This window comes from Euprymna scolopes, chromosome 1, assembly GCF_053919585.1.
Source record: "Euprymna scolopes isolate OS-2025 chromosome 1, ASM5391958v1, whole genome shotgun sequence".
NCBI classification, from domain to species: domain Eukaryota; kingdom Metazoa; phylum Mollusca; class Cephalopoda; order Sepiida; family Sepiolidae; genus Euprymna; species Euprymna scolopes.
The window spans coordinates 96,898,581-96,922,532 of NC_136482.1; the positions used below are offsets into that span (position 1 = coordinate 96,898,581).

At 30.3% G+C, this 23,952-nt stretch overlaps 1 protein-coding gene across 1 annotated transcript in view; it reads right to left on the bottom strand.

The window, feature by feature from the left end:
• Positions 1 to 9,215: 9,215 nt before the first annotated feature.
• LOC145255066 (RNA helicase Mov10l1-like) overlaps positions 9,216 to 23,952 on the bottom strand; it is a 157,601-nt gene continuing 142,864 nt past the window's right edge. Inside the window, exon 21 of the mRNA XM_080113923.1 lies at positions 9,216 to 9,666. Within this exon, the coding sequence (XP_079970049.1) occupies positions 9,568 to 9,666 (99 nt within the window). The 3' untranslated portion in view covers positions 9,216 to 9,567. The remainder of the gene's footprint in view (positions 9,667 to 23,952) is intronic.

The window sequence follows — 23,952 nt, forward strand, 5'->3', positions numbered from 1 at the left end:
AGTTTCTTGCAAATAATTGTGTGTATAATTCCCACACTGACATCAAAATGTGCACTTATTGTGTCTATAGACACACGATGGTCCTTATCCATGAAATTCCTTATTTGACCAATCAATTCTAGTGTTCTGAATTCTTTACTCCTCCTACACCTATCATCATCCCTCACAGACTCCTTGCCTTCCTTGAATCTCTTATACCACTCAAAAACTGATGCTCGATTTATGCAAGGTAATTCAAAAGCAATCTGAAGCATTCTTTATGTTTCTGTGGCATTTTTTCCAAGTTTAAAGCAGAATCTTATTGCATATTGTTCTTCTAAAGTGTCCTCACGTCCAGCTTGCATTTTTTAAATTCATCAGCTGTGACAATCAGGCTTTAGTAGGGTGTATTCCAATTCCTGCTGTAGCTGTTCATTTGAACCTGAAATCATAAAAATTGGTCAGTCATCTTATAAGATGTATAGCAATAACATACTGAATTTTCAGGGGCCTACAACAATTTTAAATGCCTGTACAAAAAAGTCTAGAAACTTATTAAAGGCACCTTGTATATCCAGTTAAAATAAAATTCCTTAGACTAATGCAAAATCCAAACTCGGGTATTGATATCATAAAACCTACTTTAGTAATATATATTATGTCTATTTTTTTTGTCAATCAATTTATGTCTATTTGCATACGAACAGACAAGCTCCCAAACCACCATTTTGATAGTATACATACAGATTTTAATGAGATTTGATTAAACCATTAAAGGGGATCCCTCAGTCTTTGACAGACTATGGTTACCCACGAAAGGGTGCCTGCATGTGAAAGTCTTATTGGCAGGAGGTGCGCAATCTCCAAAAACACCTCTCCTGAGTTGATATTGTTAAATACCAGTGGCAAGTGAAGTGTATGTACAAGACGACTGGAAACAAATGCCGAGATAAGCGGAAAGCACTTAGAATTCTTAAATGGTCACCCATCTGATACTAACCAGGCTCGCTGTGTCTTAACTTTGGTGATCTGACAAGAACCGGTCTGTCAACGTGATTATGGCGTATATATTATGCTGTATATGTTAATATTAAACCATTATAAACACACAAAATCATATTGATTCTAAACATGCAAGAAAAATGCAGTCATTCTGAGAATATTGATGAAAGCTTAAGTCCACAAAATCAAAACTTTTTCTTAGACCATAACTTCAGTTCTGTAATCTCTATTTTCTTTATTTTGTATTTGTTTCTGTGGGTTTCATTATTATTCCATCTCTCTCTCTCTCTATATATATATATATATATATATATATATATATATATATATATATATATATGGTTTTATGTTATAGAAATCGAGATTTTAACACTTAAAACGTTGAAATAAGTTTCAATAAGCGTTAAATTTTTAACAGACATCATTAAAATTTTATTTCAATTCCAGAGGTAATTTTCGGTTAGATCCATAAAATAATTGAACTATTTTAGAATATAAAGAAATGAAACTCATTTTTTTAAAATACATTTTCTTTGTTTCCTAAAACGAAAATAAAATTGCACAAAGAATATCAAAGTGAAGGATGTACCTAAAAAAGGTTTAAACATTTAATAATTTTATTTATTGTTATTTTTAAGATTTAGGATAAATAAATAAAAACGAATTCGTTTCGATTTGTTGACCCCCATTCACATGAGTAATTTGTTTTTAAGGACATCACCTGCGCGAACATTTTCATTAAATGTTATTTTTTTTAAACTTTTCTTTCAAGCTAAACATTGTAAATGTGATTATATTTTTACCGTAAAAACCTTACCAGCAATATATCTTCATGCAGCAATGCTGGATGAATATGGCTAGTACATATATATAAGATTTTTCAAACTAAGATTATAGGAGCCTACTACATCCAATTAACGTAGCATGTGGGAAAACTGCCAAACTTAAACACATCCTCACTGAATGCGGACATGTTCTAAGAAGCTGTACGTGACGAGATAACTAGGTTCTGAAAATCGTTGCCAAAACTAAAACAAAAAAAGTGTTAGATTGCCAATAAAAGCTTGAATGCTAAAAACGCAATATTTTGTGTAAAAGAGGGAAATTTTGAAGGTTCCAAATAGAAATGGACACACACCGTGAGAACAATGTGCTGTAAACACAACAATATTTCTGATAGAGGTTAATGTTAGATAAACAGGTTTCATGATCATGCGATACTATAGACATTCTCCACTGCAAATGTTATAAAAAAGATGAAAGAAATATAACAAAGAAAAAGAAAAAGAGGAGTTCACAGCAAAACAATGAAAAGGAAGTTGTTCACGAATACACACAAAGTAAACCAAAATAGGATTGTTAATCAAGGTGTGGCAGTAATAGGAACAGAAGAATTGGATATATATTTAGAATTATTTTACAGATGGTTTTAAGGTGTGACAGTGTGTTTTAGGAAAGATGGGGATGGTTTATGGACAGTCTTAAGTTTGTGACAGTTGAGGAAGTTTTGAGTTGAGGACAGTTGCGAGTTGGACACAATAGAATGTAGGTCGTAGCTTGCAGCAGATAGAGAATTGATCAATCAACATCAAAAAGCCTTGGCAGATGACTACTAATCTATGTAGAGGGTCAATGGTGTCACACACACACCGAGAGTGCAACTGATATTTTGCAGAATGTGTTAGAGTTTGTTCTTTTTTGCATTTTATCTTATTTTTTTTTAAAATATATCTTTTATCCTATACCTGCCCCTTCTCTCAGCAGCTACCAACATAAGAGACGACAACACGACCAAAATAGAGAACACAGAAGACCACAGAAACAGTGTTGGGGTTGGCAATGTTGTTGAGCGAGGGGCCACATGGTTTTATCACAGCTGAGTCAAACTCCATATTCCTGACTAACCTTGGCTATTTCAATCAGACAAAAGAATTCAAAATGGAACACCTTCCTCAACGCGATGATGTCAAACCTGGTGGTATCGTGCTGGGGCACTCTGGGTTAGTTGTACGAATGTGAAACCATGCCTAAACACAGGATTATCACCTGTAATCCAGTGAACTCATTTTATTATTTGCTAGCTAGATTCATCTGCTAGCTGTAATTTTGCAATTTAATTCCTATTCACTACTTGAAATTGATGAAATGAAACTAACAAAAATACTGCTACCTAAATTTTTCATTAATACTTTTACATTTTATCACCCTCACTATCTACTAATATCACTATTCACACAAGCAATCAAAGGAATTTCCACTTTTCTGTCCAGATCTGACAAAATTCACCCACATTTACAGGAAGAGACATGTTGATAGCACAACCATTATTTCAAATTTCAATTTTGTATATTAGCTATTCCATATTTTCCTTCCTCTCTGAATATTTGGTCTACAGAGCTGAAATTTGATTTATAGCGTATTTAAACCTGCAGCACACTTTCTATTTGGTTTTTAACTGGTATAAATAGCTGCTAAGGGGTTAAAATTGGAAAAAAAAGAAAAGAAAAAATTGGCATGGCCTGGCATATATACCTGTTTTTTGTTTTTTTCTGTGCATGTGTTAATTAAAAGTTCTAGGTTAAACAGCATTATTTTTGCAGTTTTTGTATATGTATGGATTTAGGTTATACTCTAACAGATAAGGCTGGAGAGCTATATGTTTTGGTTTCGATTCTAGCTAATGGCACACAAGTCTTTTTTCTTACTTTTGAAATCACGACTATATATTAGGTCTCATAATAATCGATAGAGAATTGGCTCTATAATGATAAATATGAAATTTGCATGAATTAAAATATACTATTCAAGTATATTTTTTTTTAGACTGGGCAATGCCGTGACGCCTGCTAGTTATAAAGAAAGTAGATTTTAGAACTTTTCAATTTAATTTTTTTTCAAGTCAAAGAAATTCGTGGGTTATCAATTTCATATTATTTTCATTGTATTTTAATGATGCTCCAATGAACTACAAATCCTTTTACCTCCTCAATGTCAATACCCCCAACAAACTCGACAAGCAGCAAAGTCCCACCCCTACACAGATCCCCAGATGGTGGAAAGCCTTCTACACTAATAGTTTCTTTCCCAGAACTGCTACACTTTGGAATTCACTTCCAGGTTCCCGTTTCCCTGACTGTATTGACATGCAGAAGTTCAAGTGTAATGTAAACAGTTATCTTGCTGCTAAACTCCCTAAATAGTGTCCCTGCAATTATGTTCCAGTTAGTAGTCCCCTATATCAAAGTTGCACTACCTTGTTTGGCATGAAAATGCAATTAAAAAAAGAAAAAAATGCATGCACAATTGTATTTATTAGGACAATAATAAGCAGTGCCATTCCACCATGTCACATCTTTAATATCAATCTCACCTGTCTGTTTAAATGTATACATGAATGTATGTATGTCTTGCAAAAACTTTCGACAGAGGCGACGAATTTCACGAGATCGGTATCATTTTGTAAGCTCGAGCCTTCGAACGACAAATATCGAAAAATTGGCCAAAAACATTAATTCCTTCACCCTCAACTGGGCACTTTTCTACAGAGAGAGGGTCGCTTTTTTCGCCGATATTTTCGAAAGTCATCGCCTCTTTTTGATTGTCTAGCCTTAATTTAAACCTACGTCACCTCCGGTTTGGCGATGGGTGCAACAGCTAACGTGTCACTTTTTTTTTTTTTTTTAAATTCACTTTCTTTTCCTTTGTGGTACGGGTTCGAGCCTGCCTGCCTACTACAACTTTTTTTTTTTTTTTTTGCTCAACAAACACACACACATACACACACACGGGAGCCAGACTAGTTAATAATAAAAGTTAAGAAAAGTACTGTAGAGTTTGTTTTTTTTTTGTTTTTTTTTTAAAACACACATCTGCATTTAAATATTGCTATATTCTTTTACTTAAAGCGAAATGAGCTATTGTTAACTAATTAATATCAGATCAGTGCAAAATATTTTGCCTGTTTGTAAGACGGATATTTTAAACTACTGTAATTTATTCTATGCATAATGCAATTTACTTGTGTAATTTATGCTTTATTTATTACTTAAACATATCACCACGATTAATTTGTAACTTTTTATTGCAGATTATTAAAGCACCTTTTAATACTTGTCTGCTATATTTTCACCCATGGTGATCCCAAAATGACCATTTTAATCAACAGAAGTCATCTTCCATAATGATAATGCTCGTCCTCATAAAGCACTACTGACCAAAGATCTAGGACAAATTGGTTGAAAAAATCTTGCCCCATCCTGCATATTCTAACCTAGCTTGATCGGATTATCACTTATTTCAAGGATTACAAAATCATTTAGATGGTCTTAGGTTAACATCATGGGGAGATTGGACACTCTAGATTCATATTTTGCATCAAACAGGACATGCCCGACAATGTAAAATCCAAGTGAATATTTTCTGGAGACTGTTCATCAACCATCTTTAAGGCTAAGTAAGAAAATTAAGTAAAGAATTAATTTAGCCTCTTTTTTATCTCTTCCTTCATAAACAAACTTATCCTCAATTAAACCTTTGAAACCAAAACAAGTCTCCATTGTTTCTATGCATGAGTTAACCAGTTGATCAAAAGCCAGTGGATGATGCAACTGTACAGAGAATAGCACACATTGGAAAACAACAATCAAAAAATAAAGATCAAACAACGCATGTATGTAAAAAAGATTTTTATTAATTGATTTGTTCCTTAATTGCTCACTGGCAACACCCCACAAGTGCAGCAAGTATGCGTTTGTGTGGAAAAACTATGCACTTCCTTCATTTAATGTGTGTTTATTGAAATTTTACATGGTAAGGGGAACAATCTTTATTATATTCATATTGTCACTTTACATTTAATAACTTCAGGTAAATTTATTGTAAATATTTTTATATAAAAAAAATAAATAAATAAATAAATAATTAAAAAAAAATGCAAAAAGAGAGGTGCGGGGGGAAAATAAGCAAAACTAAAAATATTTCAGTGCATAACACAAAAATAATGAAAAAAAAAATGGTCTGATCTGTCATTGGAGGATCCTTTGAGTTGTTTAACAGCATATCAACTTTTTATTATTTAATACTGAAGCAGAATAGCTATTGCATACAATTAATCAAACACAAATTTCTATCCTTACTAAAACCCCAAATGAAATCAATGCTCCAAACCTTTTTAACAGTTTTTGTGCGTAAATTAATCATAATAGTTCCAAAAAGGTTTTAACTCAACATATCTAATTCCATAGTCCTTGATAGCATCCATTGCACCAATCATCTATGCAGAAATCATTTAATGAGTGGCTATGTAATCAGTATCTCAGTATTAAAAAAACAATTCTTCAGAAAATTTTCAAATTAATAAACAAAAAGTATTGCAGTCTTATGGTTGCAAAGTTACATATTTTTAATATTTTATTTATAAAGAAAAAAAATGTACATTTTCAAGATAGGCATTTAAAATCATTCTATTTTCAAGTCAATTGAGAAGAATATTAGAATATCAATGATAGACACAAAAAGGTTACCATTAATTATAATCAGGAAATTTTTTTTAATAAATTCCATTTTCATAAACATTTAATACATACATTCAACAATTTAAAGTTGCATAACTGACAATTTAACAATTCTATGATCAATTTTATAAATACATTGTGCACCCATAAATAAACACTACTCTTCAACAAAAAAAAAAAAAAAGAAAAAAGAAAAAAAAATATTTTTTTTTAAATCTTAAATTAGATTCATTCACAGGTATTATTTAATTATAAAAAGATGACTATATAAACACACACGCACACATTATATATATATATATATATACATATATATATAAAGTTCAACATGATTGAAAAAAAAGTTCTTATTTACTTGTGTCCTCCACAAAGGCCGAGTTAGACTCTCAACAGACAAAAATAAAAATTTCCAAAGTTTAGAAACATTTCCTTTTCACTGACCGAGGACAGAAGAAATGAAGTGTACTATCAGAACAGATACTACACTTTCTTCATAACTAGTCACTTATGTCAAAATAAGATTGTAGTGATCTATTTACAGATTGAGTGTATAAAAATTACAATCTTATTTATTGTACATGAACTGTAACTCGATTGATTACTTTGTTATTCTCTCAAATTGATTAGATATTTTAGATTATTTTTTTTTTCATAATTTTCTTCAATTAATTCCAAAATGTTAAATTGCTTGCATAAAAAAAGAACCAATTCATTAAACCTTTCAACAAGGTGTTGTTACTATACAGTAAATGAGATACATGGTTGAATATATTCCCGGGAGTTGATATATCAAATGTTTTTGGGTTCTTGAACAGAATTTACTCCTGTATTAAAAAATAAAAATAAAAAATCTGTCTGATGTCCGTACCTGTAACAAAGCAAAAATATTATGCCAAAACACACATACACTGACCAAGTAGTTTTATGTTTGAATTATTGTGGAATTATCCCCTTTTTTTGGGGGGGGGGTAAAAATAGCAAATGAGAGACGTTTTGATTACTTATAAGATTTGATTTTCTTAATTAAAAATAAAACTACTTGATCAATTTATGCCGATGTTGGAATGTGATATTTTGTTTCATCATAGATATCATACAGATATTTCTTTATTTTTGTTTTTTAATATAGGAGAAATTTGGACAGGAACCCGTTTTTGTTTTAAATTTTCAGAATATGGGTTTAAGAATGGAAAATAACTTGATATTCCTTAGTTCTTTATATAATAAAAGAATAAAGGAGTATTCTTGAGATAAGGGAGACAGTTTAGCTGTCGTGGTGTATAATGCATTCCCTACCACGAGGACAGAGTTAGACACAAGGTTGGTTTTTAACGTGGGGAAAATCTATTTCTCCAAAAAGAGCACTCTGGAGTGGGCCAATAAGTGAAATTGCCTCATTCTAGAAGGATTTCCCTTCACTGACTGAGTACAGAATAGATGAAGTGTAACAGTAGAACAGATACTTCACTTTGTTTTTGACCATAAGACCAAAATACAGTCACCTGTCAGATTTCATTCAAAATAAAAAGTAACAAAAATATAAATTTCAATTGTTTTATTTTTTATTTTTTAAATAAAACTCTAGACATCTCCAATAATAAAGAAATGTCAGAGGGAGAAATGTTTTATATCAGAGGATAAAATAAGCAAAGAAAAAATAAATGACTAGAGCTTATTTTCAAAAATTGAGCACAAACAAAAACCAAAAAAAAAAAAAAAAAAAAAAAAAAAAAATCAAATATAAACAAGTCTCTTTGTAAAAATATTTTGGTCATCTAAGTCAAGAAAGAATATACCGTTGTACAGTAATAATGCACAGCTGTATATATTATAGGGTTTTTTTTTTTTTTTTTTTTTTTTTTTTCAAACCATTGCTAACAACTATTGTCTCTGTCTTTAACACCGGCCAACTTTCTAAATGCCAGAGACATAACAATTAACAAAACACACCCATCTACATTGTAATATGCACAGGTGTGTGTAGATGTATCTGCATGCGGCTTTCACCCCCATGCCTTAAATACTCAAATAAACCACCTAAAGTCTATAGACGTAGATATTAATTATGTGTATGCAAGTGAATGTATGTAGATACACATAAATATCAGTTTTTGAAGTAGAAGTTTAATCAAAAAATGGTTATAGTCAGCTAATGTACTTCATAACTACCGGTGTAGTGCTACCGGAAGCAGTGACAAGGCAAATCAGTTCCTTCACTTTTTTTTTCTCTTATGCCTACATCTCCCCTGTGCATGTATTTCTTTTTTTTTTTTTTTTATTACATTTTTCTGATCTTTTTTTTTTTTTTTTTATTTAATAATCATTGAAAGATTTTTCTGCCTTATTTTAATTAAGAATTATTGAAATTATCTTTTTTTTTATAAAGAATTATTGAAAACGCTTTTTAAAATCCTTTTAAACTATTTTGAGAATATCACGCATTGAATAGGTTTTTTTTATGATGTTTGAAATTTTATTTTCATTTCAATAATTTTGATTTTTATATTTTAATAAACATTTATTATATAAGTTCAAGTAAAAAACTTATTTTAAAAATTAAAAAAAAAAACAAAAAAAAAAACAAAAAAAACTTATTTTTATAATTTCATAAACAGATTTAAAAAAAAAAATTTCAAATAAAATAAAAACTTTCATTTTTTTAAATTTTGTTATTAAAAGTCCAAATAAAGACTAATGTTATTTTTACCTGTATAATTGTTATTTTTAATTGTATACTTTTCAATAATGCACTTTTCTTTTATTTAAATAAATCGCTTCGCAATAGAAATAATGAAGAACAATAAAAGCAAAGGAACTGATTTGCCTTGTCACTGTTTCTAGTAGGGCTATGCCGAAGTTAGGAAGTATGTTAGCCAACTATTACTCAAAAAACTCTGGATTTACTCAATAAGAGCTCAGGTCTGTAAAGAAAATTACACACGGTCGGTGATTATACAGTTTATATCATTTGTTATTGTTTAGAGACATCTTGTGTATTTGGTGTATTTATATGAAATTGTGTGGCAATGGAAAGAAGTGGGGACAGAGGGCTAAGGAGAGGGGAAAGGAGATGTCAAGAATCAGAGTTAGCAGTCAGTTCCTCTGGAAGTTCACAGCCCACGTAAGCATGATTTTCAATGCATTGCTTCAATAAGGCCAACCAGTAATTATCCTGAAAAAAGCAAAAATGAAAAGTGAATTAAGAAAAAAATGCTAGATTTGGAAAAAAAAGACAAAGGAATACTTTATTCCATTTTAATTCCATTCAAATATTCATAAATTGTGACATAAGACTATCTTCTTGCATAACTAAAAATAATGTCTTATTTTATATTATTCATAAGGATAATACAAAAATAAAGAGACTTTTCCATTTACATATGTATTTATTTGTGGCATGAACACATACTGTAAATTAGATAGCAATGCTGAAAAAGACAAAGTCTTTTTCTAAATGTTCAGAGACATTAAGAATTAACATGGAGCGAGAGAAATACAAAGATAGCTAAACAAAAGACTGGTGACTCGTTTACAAATTACAGCTAATTCGATTAAATCTAAAAACTAAGCTATATTTTGTGTCATTAAAATGCATAGATAAAAGCCTTAGGGAAACAAACGTTCATCAATCCAGCTTTCATATAATTATAGGGTTTTCATATAATTATAGGGTTCATGTTTTACTAATTTTTCATTTTATCACAACTTGACATGCATATTTGAAAATATTTTGAGGAGTTATTGTCAATATTTACTGGTTTTATCTTAAATTCATCTTTGGCCTTCTTAGTTGGCTTTTTTCATTGTCAATAACTTTCCAGGATTGTTGCACAAAACCCTTTCATCCATTAAAATAAACTATTCTCATTTTGCATTTGATACTTTTTTTTTTTTTCAGAGATTCTGATCCTCACAACCTTCAGATCAAATTCATTGTTAGAATATTTCTTAAATACTTTTTATTCATCTATATATATAAATCCCAAATGTCTGTGAGTTTGTATGTTTGTATGTAACGCTAAAACTTTTGAAAGACACAACCAGACTTGATAAATTTGGTATCATATCGAAGCCCCGTGACAAATATCGAAATTTCACGTCAAACTGACGAGGAGAAAGGGGTAAACGTATCAGTTATCTCCAAGGGGGTCCCAAAAAAAACTGTCATTGTAATGCTTTTTATTACGTAATTCTTGAATGATCCAATGTAATTCATACGTAAAAAAAAAAAAGCTTAGTCATGTCACGTGACGTGACGTCAACGTCCACTAATGGCGAACAATTGTTAATAAAAAAATCTTTCTCCGATACTTTTGCATTTTTCTCTTCGGCTCAGTTATATCTTTTTTTTTACTTTATGCCAATGTTTCCATCGTTATTACCTGGTTAAAAATATTATTTATACAAGAGTTTTAACGAAAAATGTCAGGAAAAAATGTACGGGAATAAAAAAATTCACCTTTCAAAATATTAGACGATTATAAAAATATCGTAATATTTATGTAATGTAAAATAATTAGCCATTTTTTATGTTACCACGTGACCTCATACCTCTTAAGCTGGAAGGGGGGGGGAGTAAAACCAACACCGTCTCTCTCTCTCACACTTACTCTCTCTCTCTCTCACTTTCTCTATCACCCTCTTTCTATTTTTCTATTCGTTTAAAAACGCTTAGTCATGTCACATGACGTGACGTCACGGTTTGGTTACTATGGAAACACTTACTTTTTGTGCTGCTTCGAAAAGGAACAAAATTCAACATACACCGCTTCCTCTTCCCTCCCTCCCTCTCTCTCTCTCTCACACACACACACACACACTTTCTTCGGTGTGTTTTTGTTGTTACGTACGTATTTTTATATATTTTTATCTCAGTAATTTTTATTATATTTAATAGCATTTTCTTTTTTTTTTTTTCATGGGAAATTATTTTTCTATTCGTTTTAAGAAAATGCTATTAAAAAATAAAAATGCGATAAATTCTGGCAACAGTTATTTATTTATGCTATTCGCAGCCGGCCGGAAGAAACGCGCATAGACATTTTGTAAACATTGTTTTTAAAAATAAAAAATAATACTTCTATTATGTTTTAAACGACTGTAATAGTTTATTTTGGAAGTATAAAAAAAAGTCCATTAATTTGAACTTAAAGCCTGTTTGAATAAAACTTATATAAAAAAAAACCGTCACTTCCGGCAAATGGCTATGTAAACAACTGGTGGCATTTTTCGAATACATCGGTAAACACTGTATGTTTTTCGAGCTGAATAAATATGTTACATTGAATAAAAACAAAAAAAATATATCCAGTTGGATAGAAAAGTAACTTATCTTGCCTTTCCTAACATTTATTTGTTATATATTTGTCTTTTGACCGTCCACTAATGGCGAGTTTTTTTTTTTTTTTTAAATAAAACTAATTTTAAAATTTCGATGTTAGAAAAACAGTCCATCACATGTCAATATAAAAATTCTCTTTTTGTTTGATAAAAAGAATAAACAGTTAATAGATACAACAAAAAAGTCCATTAAGTTCAACAAACTAAACTCTTTTATTTATAATAAAACTCTTCGACAGTTTAAATGCTTTCAAAATCTTATGTAAGTATATCGTTTTTACTGTACACAGATTCGAAAAAGTTGTCATCAAACAAATATATGACAGAGTTGAATAAATATGTTACATTGATTAAAAACACTTCTTATTAGCATTTTCTTTTTATATGACAACGTTAATGTTCATGAATCTCTCTTTTAATCATTTTTATCGACTATCAGCCAAATAACCGGGGTCTAAAATTTGGGAAATTATTTTTCTATATTTTTCTATTCATTTAAAGAATATGCTATTAAAAAAGAAAAAGTCGATAAAAGTTAGACATAAACAGTAAAAAAATAGAAGATATTATTATTAAATAACAATAATTATTAAAAATAAATATTAACATTTACAATAATAAAATGAGTTAGTATTAAAAATAATTATTAAAATAAAAATGAGTTTATTATTAAAAATACATATTAATATTCAAATAAAATTGTTTTTATTATTAAAAATAAATATTAATATTTAAAGTAGAATAAAATGTGTTTATTATTATAAATAAATATTAATATTTAAAATAATATGTGTTTATTATTAAAAATAAATATTAATATTTAAAATAATATAATGTGTTTATTATTACAAATAAATATTAATATTAAAATAAAATGTGTTTATTATTAAAAATAAATATTAAGGAAGGTCAACAGGTGGAGGAAAAATAGTCAATGCAGGTCATACCACCTGACCAGCTAAAATCGCCTTTTTATATAAGGCAGACAGTCAGACTATTTGCCTTGAGGGCGGGCTAAGCCCTCGTACCCCCCCCCCCAAAGCTGAGAGCTGGGGAAACTTCTCTCAGAAGGGGTATGGGAGGACAGGGAGACCTTCCCTCTTTCAACTAAGAGATAGATATCCTTTTGTATGGTTGATTGACCCCCCCCCCTGTCGGTTCCGATTACTCCATTCGGAAAGAGATCAACCTTACACAAAAAAAAAAAAAAAATATGGGGACAGGGAAGCCTTCCCGGGCCCCCTTTCTGGGAGGAGAAGTTCCCCGGCTCCTACCTTTTTGGGAGTGCTCAGCCCGTCCTCCAGTCAACCACAATATTTGAAGAATAAAGATATTTTTGTTTTTGTGTTTTAGGTGGTGAAGGTGATCTGGGGAGTGTTTTTTTTTTCACAAAAAAGGTACTTTTTACGAATGGGTATCCAAGAAAATTACAGTATTTTGTCAGAAATTAAGATTTTCATTGACCACTCTCAATACTATCAGAAATGAACAAAGTTAATTAAACAGTCTACACAATATAAACTAACTGTTTTGTTGGCTTTTTATTCTAACTCCAAACTAACCCATAACTACATTTTTCTTTTATTTTGCAAATTTGATTTCCTTTAGTTTATATTGTGTAGCTGAATCAGAAATTGATTTATCTTTTGTCATTTGTAGTTAACATGCTATCAGCGCAATTACTACAGTGTAATCACACATGATCTACCAATATAAAAACACTTCAGATAAAGTCTTAAATAGAATTCAGTTCCTTACATGACATCTGATGAAGTCAGTACAAACGTTACAAACTAATACTTGAAAAACAATTTGACATTTACTGTACTACAATATCACATTTGTATAGAAGTAGAAATCTGGATACCTATTCTGATACCTAATAAAAGAAAGGACACTCTTTGGGGCGGATTTTGATGATAACAAGTCACTAATTAGAAATTATAATAAACATTGAAATAATTTAAGAATTTTACCAAAATAAAATTACTTGGTAATCACCCAATTTCTGCCACAAAATTTTATTTGGCAAAACTCATAAGCATAAAATATATATTTTCTAATTTCATCTTTTTTTTTTTACATAATCTGGTTTGATGTTTTCCTAAATATTCAAATCACTATATTTTGCTGCTTAATATTAAATACAGCAAATGAGTTATTTTTATGCATCAAACAATTACATTTTCTCATTCATCCAAACTAATCACTGAACATCAATTTCATATTGTCTTCACTAAAATATTACTGTGCTTGATGTCATCAAGTAGAGCGGATCATTTTTTTTTACATTTGTTTACACATTTTTTACAAATGTTTTTGAGAGTCCATACAAAGTTATAAGTGTTCAACATTTTTTTTCATTTGAATATATTTTGTCTAAGATTCTTAGCCTATGTCATTGCATACCAATTTGTTTCTTGAAAGTTAAGTTCACTGTAAAAACATCTGATACACCAAAATCCCTGATACCTGTTTCTTATAAGCGCCAAATAACTATCACTATTTCGATTTGTGTTTCATGAGAACAATTCAATATTGATACATTATAAGAAACATTTCCAGTGCTTTTCTCTTTTTAGCAATAGTTGGTTGATAATTAGAGGACACAACTAACCCTATACTATGCTTTACTTTGTTTTGTATATATATTTTGTATTGTGTGAAATTAACAAAGATTCATATGCAGGAATCTGTTGATACATTCCAAGAATCCCAATGCGACCAACAAACTTGAAAGACTACAATTTCTTTTTACTATGACCAATAAGAAAGCTCAAGGACTAAGTTGTTGGACTCATCCTGATCACCATTTTAAATTATTGTTAACAGTAAGTTTAACATTTTAAGTACAGAATAATATTCCTTTTGATATTTATAAATTACTATTTTCTGTGACAGATGTTACTTTTTCAATATTGATTGTACCCTCTTTTGTGTTTTTAAATTTTGCATACAATAATATTAAGCACACCATACCAAGACCACTATTTGAGCATCTAATAAACTGCCTACCAAGACCAATGTTTTCAAGTGACAATGGAGAGTATTCATGTTATGTTTCACATTTTTATGTTTTGAAATATTTTGCTGCTTAATATCAAATTCAGCAGATGTTTACTTTGTTTTGTGTATATACTTTATATTAGGTAGAATAAACAAAACTTAATTTCGCTACCATCATTATTTGTAGTGACATGCACTGTTAACATAAATAAAATCACTGGTGACAATCCCTGATACCTGTTTCGTATAAGCACCAAATAACTATGATAATGTGTTATTGTTGATACATTATAATAAACATTTCCATTGACTGGTCGTTTGCTTAGCTTAGGTTTACATCATTTTTTCACAATGTTTCTCTACTTGCTTTCAGCATGAGAGCAGATCATATTCTGCACATGTTTCATGCATATCACAAAAACTTATAATATTTGATCAACATTTGACTAACAATTTTACAAAAAAGACCTACCACCTTAAGGTAAGGCTCCCCACATAACCATAAAAGAAAGCCGCCCCCCCCATACAGTGGGAAAGAGCTCCCTTCCCATTCTGGGGCAGAGAAGGGGCAAGGAAAACTCTTAAACATAAATGGTCAACGGAGGGTATACACCCTGGGAAACTAAAAGTCTATATGGAATCTGCATAAATTAAAATATCCTGTTTAAGCGTATTGTATGACAGGGAGGGAAGGTCAACAGGTGGAAGAAAAATGGTCTACGCAGAGCATACCGCCTGACAAGCTAAAATCGCCTTTTTATATACGGCAGACAATCAGACTCTGATTGCCTGGACGGCGGGCTGAGCAATGAATGTGGAAGCCGGGGAACTTCTCTCAGAAGGAGGATGGGAGGCCCAGGGAGCCTTCGCTCTCCTCCTAAGAGAGGGATATCCTCTTACTCCCTTTGGAAAGAGATCAACCTTACACAAAACAAAAAATATGGGAAGAGAAGCCTTCCCGGGCCCCCCTCCCCCTTCTGGGAGGAGAAGTTCCCTGGCTCCAACGTTTTTTTTTGGGGGGGGGGCCTAAGCCTGTCCTCCAGGCAACCAAATGAAAAAGAAATTTACCCATCCCACCTTTGTAGGAAGTGTGCTCAGCCCACCTTCTGAGCCACTGTGAAAGTTTCCTTCCACCAAAAGGGAAGGGAACGAGGAAGGAAAAGTCTCTGAGAATCTTCATGCAATTTCTTTGACAAAGAAACTGTTTTCACTTGATTCCACACAAAATTTTTATTGCTTTTTCATCTATTGTCTTATATTAGGATTTCTTTATGCATGTTATTTTATTTAAGAGTACTAAATAGCTTTTCAGTTTCTTGAGACTCTTTCAACTGTCTGGATTCTGCAGCAACGTTGTGGAGTGATATGTAAAACATAAATTGGTACTTTATAACAATAGGTATGTAGAATTCTAACTCGCCAGTGTTGATCGTTTCAATTATTTACAAATTCACCAGGTCCTGGATATGACCATAAACTGTATCCAAACATGGGGCTTTGTGAAGTGTGAAGCCACCATTTAATTGCTATTGCTACCAGGTCCACTCTGATCTGGAGTAGTAGTACCTGTTAGGGTCCCAATTATGAGTTAAATAGAAACCAACATTAAATAAACAAATATATTCTAGGAAAAAAAAATGTCACTAGATTGGGCATGATATAGTGTTGATATGTCATAAAACAAAATGAACCAACAAATTCACCAATCGACACAATATCAACAAATGTATCTTTCTTTTCCTTATTCTGTGCTTATTTCTTGGTACTAAGCTTATCATTAACTAACCCTGACATTTCTTTTACTTTGTTTTGTGTATATATTTTATTTTGTGTAGAATAACCAAAAAGACATTTAGCTACCACATTTGCAGCGAAATGTTAGCATACATAAAATCACTGGTGACAACCCATGATGTTTTTTCTTATGAACACGAAATAACCAACACGCTTTCCATTGGTTTTTCATGATAACAATTTAATATTGATAAATTATAATAAACATGTCCATTACTTTTCTTTTTTTATCAATAAATATACTTGGTTGATAATTAGAGAACACAATGTTTATTGTAATAAAACTTGTGATCTATAACATCCAATTCTAAAAATTAAACTTTCCTTTCTCAATTGAAACAAACAACATACCCCACACTATGTTCCTAAAAATGAGGATTTTACTATTGCGTTTACATAATTTTTTAGCTATGTTTCTCTTACTTTCAGCATGAGATCATTTTCTACACGTGTTTCATGCATACCACACAAACATTTTACCTCTGACATTTTTAATTTTTTTCCAATTTCCTTTCACCATGAACATTATCATTAGTACAGTTTTCATTTAAAATGAAGCTGTACATGGTTACTATTACTTGGAAAGCAGATCTAAAAAAAAAAAAAAAATATCTGTTTTCACTTTGAAAATTTACGATTTATAGATCTCGGATTTGGCCCTTCTTCACCTTTTATCTTACATTTGTAAATATTGTATATATAAACTTTTTTCTTATTTCTCCAATGTTATTTCATTCATGCAATTTCATAATCCACCAACATTGTATAAGATTCAATTCCATTTGACACTTGAAAACAACTTTTTATATAGTAAACAGCATTTATTTCTTTTCAGACATATTCTTATTTTATTTTATTTCCAGTACTATGTTTTATTTCATTTTGTGGACACTCATTTAACTCTCTGGGATGCTGCAGGGAACATGTAGAGTGATATATCAAACAAGAAGTGGTACTTTATGACAATAGGTATCTAGGATTTACACATACCAGTGTTGATAGTTTGAAATATTTACAGACTAACATTTTACACAATATAAACACATGTACCTTTTTTTTCTTTTCCTTTGCTTATTTCTCGAACCTAAACTTATCATTAACTAACCCGTAACTTTGTTTACTTTGTTTTGCGTATATATTTTATATTGGGTAGAATTAACAAAACTTAATTTCGCTACCATCATTATTTTTAGTGACATGCACTGTTAACATCAATAAAATCACTGGTGACAATACTTGATACCTGTTTCGTATAAGCACCAAATAACTATCACTATTTCGATTTGCTTTTTCATGATAATATGTTCATCTTGATACATTATAATAAACATTTCCATTCACTGGTCGTTTGCTTAGCTTAGCTTTACATCATTTTTTCACAATGTTTCTCTACTTGCTTTCAGCATGAGAGCAGATCATATTCTAAACGTTTCATGCATATCACACAAACTTATAATATTTGATCAACATTTGACTAACAATTTTTTGCCAATTTCCTTCAACATTCTCATTACCATTACTACAGTTTACATTTTGTCGTTAAAATGAAGCTGTACATGTTTCCTATTACTTGGAAACCAGATTTGTAAAAATCCCATTTTTTTTTTCACTCTGAGAATTTTCATTATATTTCTTTCACAAACGATTTATTTTCAATGAACTTCAGCACATGATTGTTACTGCTTTTTCCCCTTTTGTCTTATATTTGTTTTTCTTCATGCCAAATATTTTATATATCAATTTTTTGCTAATTTCTTAAATTTTATTTCTTTAATTCTTAGTCCACCAATATAGTATAAGTTTCAATTGCATTGAACGCAATGTTTTAGATAGTAAACATCAGCATATTTCACTTTTCAAGCACTTTTTCATTTTATTTCAAATACTATGTTTTATTTCATTTTGTTGACACTCATTTACCCCTCTGGGGTGCTACAAGGAACATGTAGATTGATATACCAAACATGAATTGGTGCTTTATAACAATAGGTATCTATAATTTTGCTTAATTCTCTAACCTAAACTTATCATTAACTAACCGTAAATTATGTTTTAGTTTTGTGTATATATTTTATATTGTGAAGAATAAACAAAAATTCATTTCACCACCACATTTGCACTGTTAGCATACTCAAATATCACTGGTTACAATCATTGGTAGCTGTTTTTTAAAAACACCAAATAACATTCACGCTTTCCATTGGTTTTTCATGATAACAATTTAATATTGATAAATTATAATAAACATGTCCATTACATTCTCTTTTTATCAATAAATATACTTGGTTGATAATTAAAGAACACAATGTTTATTGTAATAAAACTTGTGATCTATAACATCAAATTGTATAAATTAAAGTTTCCTTTCTCAATTGAAACAAACAACATATCCCACACTAAAAATGAGGATTTTACTATTGCCTTTTAGATCATTTTTTAACAATGTTTCTCTTCTTACTTTCAGCATCAGAAAATATAATTTTCTACACGTGTTTCATGCATACCACACAAACGTATATGTGACCAACATTTTACCTCTGATACATTTTTTTCCAATTTCCTTTCACCATTGTCATTATCATTAGTACAGTTTTCGTTTTGTCTTTAAAATGAAGTTGTACATGTTTCTTAATACTTCGAAACCAAATATATCAAAAAATAATTTTTTTCACTTACAAAATTTTCATGATATTTCTTTGACAATCATATTTGTTTTTAATTGAATTCAGCATATGATTCTTACTGCTTTATCACCTTTTATCTTATATTTCTTTTTCTTCATGCCAAATATTTTAAATATCAATTTTTTGCTCATTTCTTAAATTGAATTAAAAAAATGGATTTTTTTATTCCACCAATATTGTATAAGGCTCAATTCCATTGAACACAGTGTTTTGTATAGTAAACATCAGCATTTGTTTCTATTTTATTTCAAATACTGTTTCATTTCACTTTCTCGATAATCATTTACATCTTTGGGGTGCAACAGGGAACATGTAGAGTGATATATCAAACATGAATTGGAACTTTATAACAATAGGTATCCAGAATTTCCACATACCAGTGTGGATAGTTTTAAATATTTACAAACTTACAATTTACACACTATAAACAAATGTATCTTTTTTTCTTTTCTTTGCTTATTTCTCGAACCTACACTTATCATTAACTAAACCTAAACTTTGTTTACTGCATTTTGTGTATATATTTTATAATGGGTGAAATAAACAAAACTTAATTTGGCTAATATCATTTGTAGTGGCATGCACTATTGACATATATAAAATCACAGGTGACAATCCTTGATTCCAGTTTCGTATAAGCACAAAATATCTATCATTATTTCGATTTGTTGTTCATGATAAAAATTTAATATTGATACATTGTAATAAACATTTCCATTGCTTTTATCTTTTTATCAATACATATACTTGGTTGATAATTAGAGGACACAACTAACCCTATACTTTGCTTTACTTTGTTTTGTATATATATTTTGTATTGTGTGGAATTAACAAAGATTCATATGCAGGAATCTGTTGATACATTCCAAGAATCCCAATGCGACCAACAAACTTGAAAGACTACAATTTCTTTTTACTATGATCAATAAGAAAGCTCAAGGACTAAGTTGTTGGACTCATCCTGATCACCATTTTAAATTATTGTTAACAGTAAGTTTAACATTTTAAGTACAGAGTAATATTTCTTTTGACATTTATAAATTACTATTTTCTGTGACAGATGTTACTTTTTCAATATTGATTGTACCCTCTTTTGTGTTTTTAAATTTTGCATACAATAATATTAAGCACACCATACCAAGACCACAATTTCAGTATCTAATAAACTTCCTACCAAGGTCAATGTTTTCAAGTGACAACGGAGAGTATTCATGTTATGTTTCACATTTTTATGTTTTGAAATATTTTGCTGCTTAATATCAAATTCAGCAAATGAGTTCTTTCTTATGCATCAAACAATTACATTTTCTGATATTCATTCAAACTAATTATTGAAAATCAATTTCATATTTTCTTTACTAAAATATTACTATGCTTGATTTCATCAAGTGGTGCGAATCTGTTTTTTACACTAACAATGTGCACATTTTTTGAAGAATAAAGTTGTTTTTTTTTAAGGTGGTGAAGGTGATCCGGGGAGTGTTTTTTTTTTTTTTCCAAAAAAGGTACTTTTTACGAATAGGTATCCAAGAAACATTCAGTATTTTGTCAGAAATTAAGATTTTCATTGACGACTCTCAATACTATCAGAAATGACCAATCTACACAATACAAACTAACTGTTTTGTTGGCTTTTTATTCTAACTCCAAACTAACCCATAACTACATATTGCTTTTATTTTGCAAATTTGATTTCCTTTAGTTTATATTGTGTAGCTGAATCAGAAATTGATTTAACTTTTGTCATTTGTAATTAACATGCTTTCAGCGCAATTACTACAGTGTAATCACACATGATATACCAAAATAAAAACACTTCAGATAAAGTCTTCTTACATAGAATTCAGTTTCTTACATGACATCTGATGAAGTCAGTACAAACGTTACAAACTAATACTTGAAAAACAATTTGACATTTACTGTACTACAATATCATATTTGTATAGAAGTAGAAATCTGGATACCTATTCTGATACCTAATAAAAGAAAGGACACTCTTTGGGGCGGATTTTGATGATAACAAGTCACTAATAATAATAAATAATAAAATAAAATTGCATGGTAATCACCCAATTTCTGCCACAAAATTTTGATTGGCAAAACTCATAAACAGAAAATATATATTTTCTAATTTCATCTTTTTTTTTTACATAATCTGATTTGATGTTTTCCTAAATATTCAAATCACTATTTTTTTGCTGCTTAATATCAAATACAGCAAATGAGTTATTTTTTATGCATCAAACAATTACATTTTCTCATTCATCCAAACTAATCACTGAACATCAATTTCATATTTTCTTCACTAAAATATTACTGTGCTTGATGTCATCAAGTAGAGCGGATCATTTTTTTTTCATTTGTTCACACATTTTTCCAATTTATATATATTTTGTCTAAGATTCCTAGCCTATGTCATTGCATACCAATCTGTTTATTAAAAGTTAAGGTTCACTGTAAACACATACGTTACACCAAAATAAAAACGCTTCAGATAATGTCTTGATATTCAATTAAGTTTCTCACATGACATCTTATGAAGTTAGTAGAAATGTTACAGACTTTTGAATCTCAAACACTTTCAATACTGTGCACTGATATTTTCTTTTTTGGAATATAAGCACATTCATGATTTTTTTTACAAACGCCAACAAATGTCACATTTTGTAGCAATGTACTGAAACAATTATAAAAATAGGTATCTAGGAAAAGGCCACTACATATGTTATAAATTCCAAATTTCCACAACCTGGCAAATACTGGTACACGCTAGCAAATTTAGATTTGTAATTACAGAATATGATTCTAATTTTTTCCTTTGCTCTTTATTCTAACACTACACTAAGTTTACTGTTTTATTTCGCTACAGTTGATATTGTGTAGAACAATAAGAAAATCATAGTGAACAATGCATTCAACAAAATTTCACACACATTTCTAGATACCTATATCTAATAAGTTCAAAAGAAAGGACACACTTAGGGAGGTATTTTGGTGGTCAAGTCACTAAATAGAGATTAGCTGGTTTCCCGGCATAGCCCAAGATGTAATAAAGATTGACTGAAATACATGTTCTAGCTGGTTTCTAGGCGTTGCCAGGGATGTAATATAGACACATTATGTTGTATATTACCTGTTCTCTTCTCCCTAAGGTAAAACAATTTCATGTACATGCTGTAAATTACCTACACTAGGGATAAAACATGAACAATACCAGTCCTAGGGTAGATAAAACAAATAATACATAGAGATGAAAGATTCCTCTCCCCTAAGAATAAAACATATATTCAATATCCGCTTTTGTTTTTTCATTGTTTATACGGTCCCGAGCAACGCCGGGTAGCCCTGCTAGTAAGGATATATATGACAAAATTTAATTAACAATTCAAGAGTTACCCTGATATATATATATATATATATATAACTAGCACCCGGTTGTAAAATATGCTTAAATATATTTTAATTTGTCTAGATTTCATATATATATTATTATAGTCAGGATTTCAAAAAAAAAAAAAAAAAGTATTTGGGTGCCATCAGCTAAAAGCAAAACTGTAGGATTCAAAGCTGGTGACGTTACCACTGTACAAACATGACACGCATATGAACTGATTAAAAATTAAAAATAAACTAAAATGAATGTACAAAAGGTTTCACGATTTTTTTCAATTTTGACCCATTTTTGACTCCTTAAAAACTATTTTAACCGGCTAAAGACTCATAAATGAATTGTCTATAAAAATCCAATCATTTGAGGGCCCCTAGCACCGCTCTACAACTTTTAGTTTCAGGAGAGATAGAGTTTGAAAATATGGAGACAGATGGACAAACAGATATATCACCTTTTCTATATTAGACTAGCCTGGGTGCCTGGTGCTGCCAGGGTATTTGGAGGTGTGTGTTGAGCAAAAAAAAAAAAAAAAAAAAAAAAAAATGGTAATAATAGGCTCGAACCTGAACAGTGAAGGAGGAAAAAAATGAGGGGGGGGGGAGAAAGTGGTAGTAGGCAGATAGGCTCGAACCTGTGATGCTAAGGTGGAAAAGAAAGTGAAAGAAAACCTGACATCTTGTCCCTACTCCATGACACGACTGGAAGTTCGGAATATTGAAATTAGTAAAGTCATTTCAACTGATACGATGACTTGAAAAAAATGGCAACACAAAAAGAAAAAAACCCAAAAAACCCAACCCTTCTTGTAGAAAACTGCTCAGTTGAGGGTGAAGGAATTAATGTTTTTAGCCAATTATTTGATATTTGTTGTCTGAAGGGTCTAGCTTCAAAAGATACCGACCTCATGAAAATCCGTTGCCTCTGTCAAAAGTTTTAGGCAGACATACAAACATACATTTAAAAAGACAGGTGAGAGTTATATAACAGAGTAAGAGCACATAAAGCATCCAGCATATGCTTCAAATTGCACTTATCAATAGATTATATCAATCTGAACTTTTATATAGTTTAAATTGCAAAACAATTATAATTTAAAGTAGTTAAATCATGATCTGGAAATATTGAACCATGTCGCTTCACATGTACGTGAAAAACAAATTATAGGTATCAATATAATTTTTTATATTTTGGACAGACCTGCTTAAAAAAAGAACAAAATTTGATACAAAATGAATCTGAAATT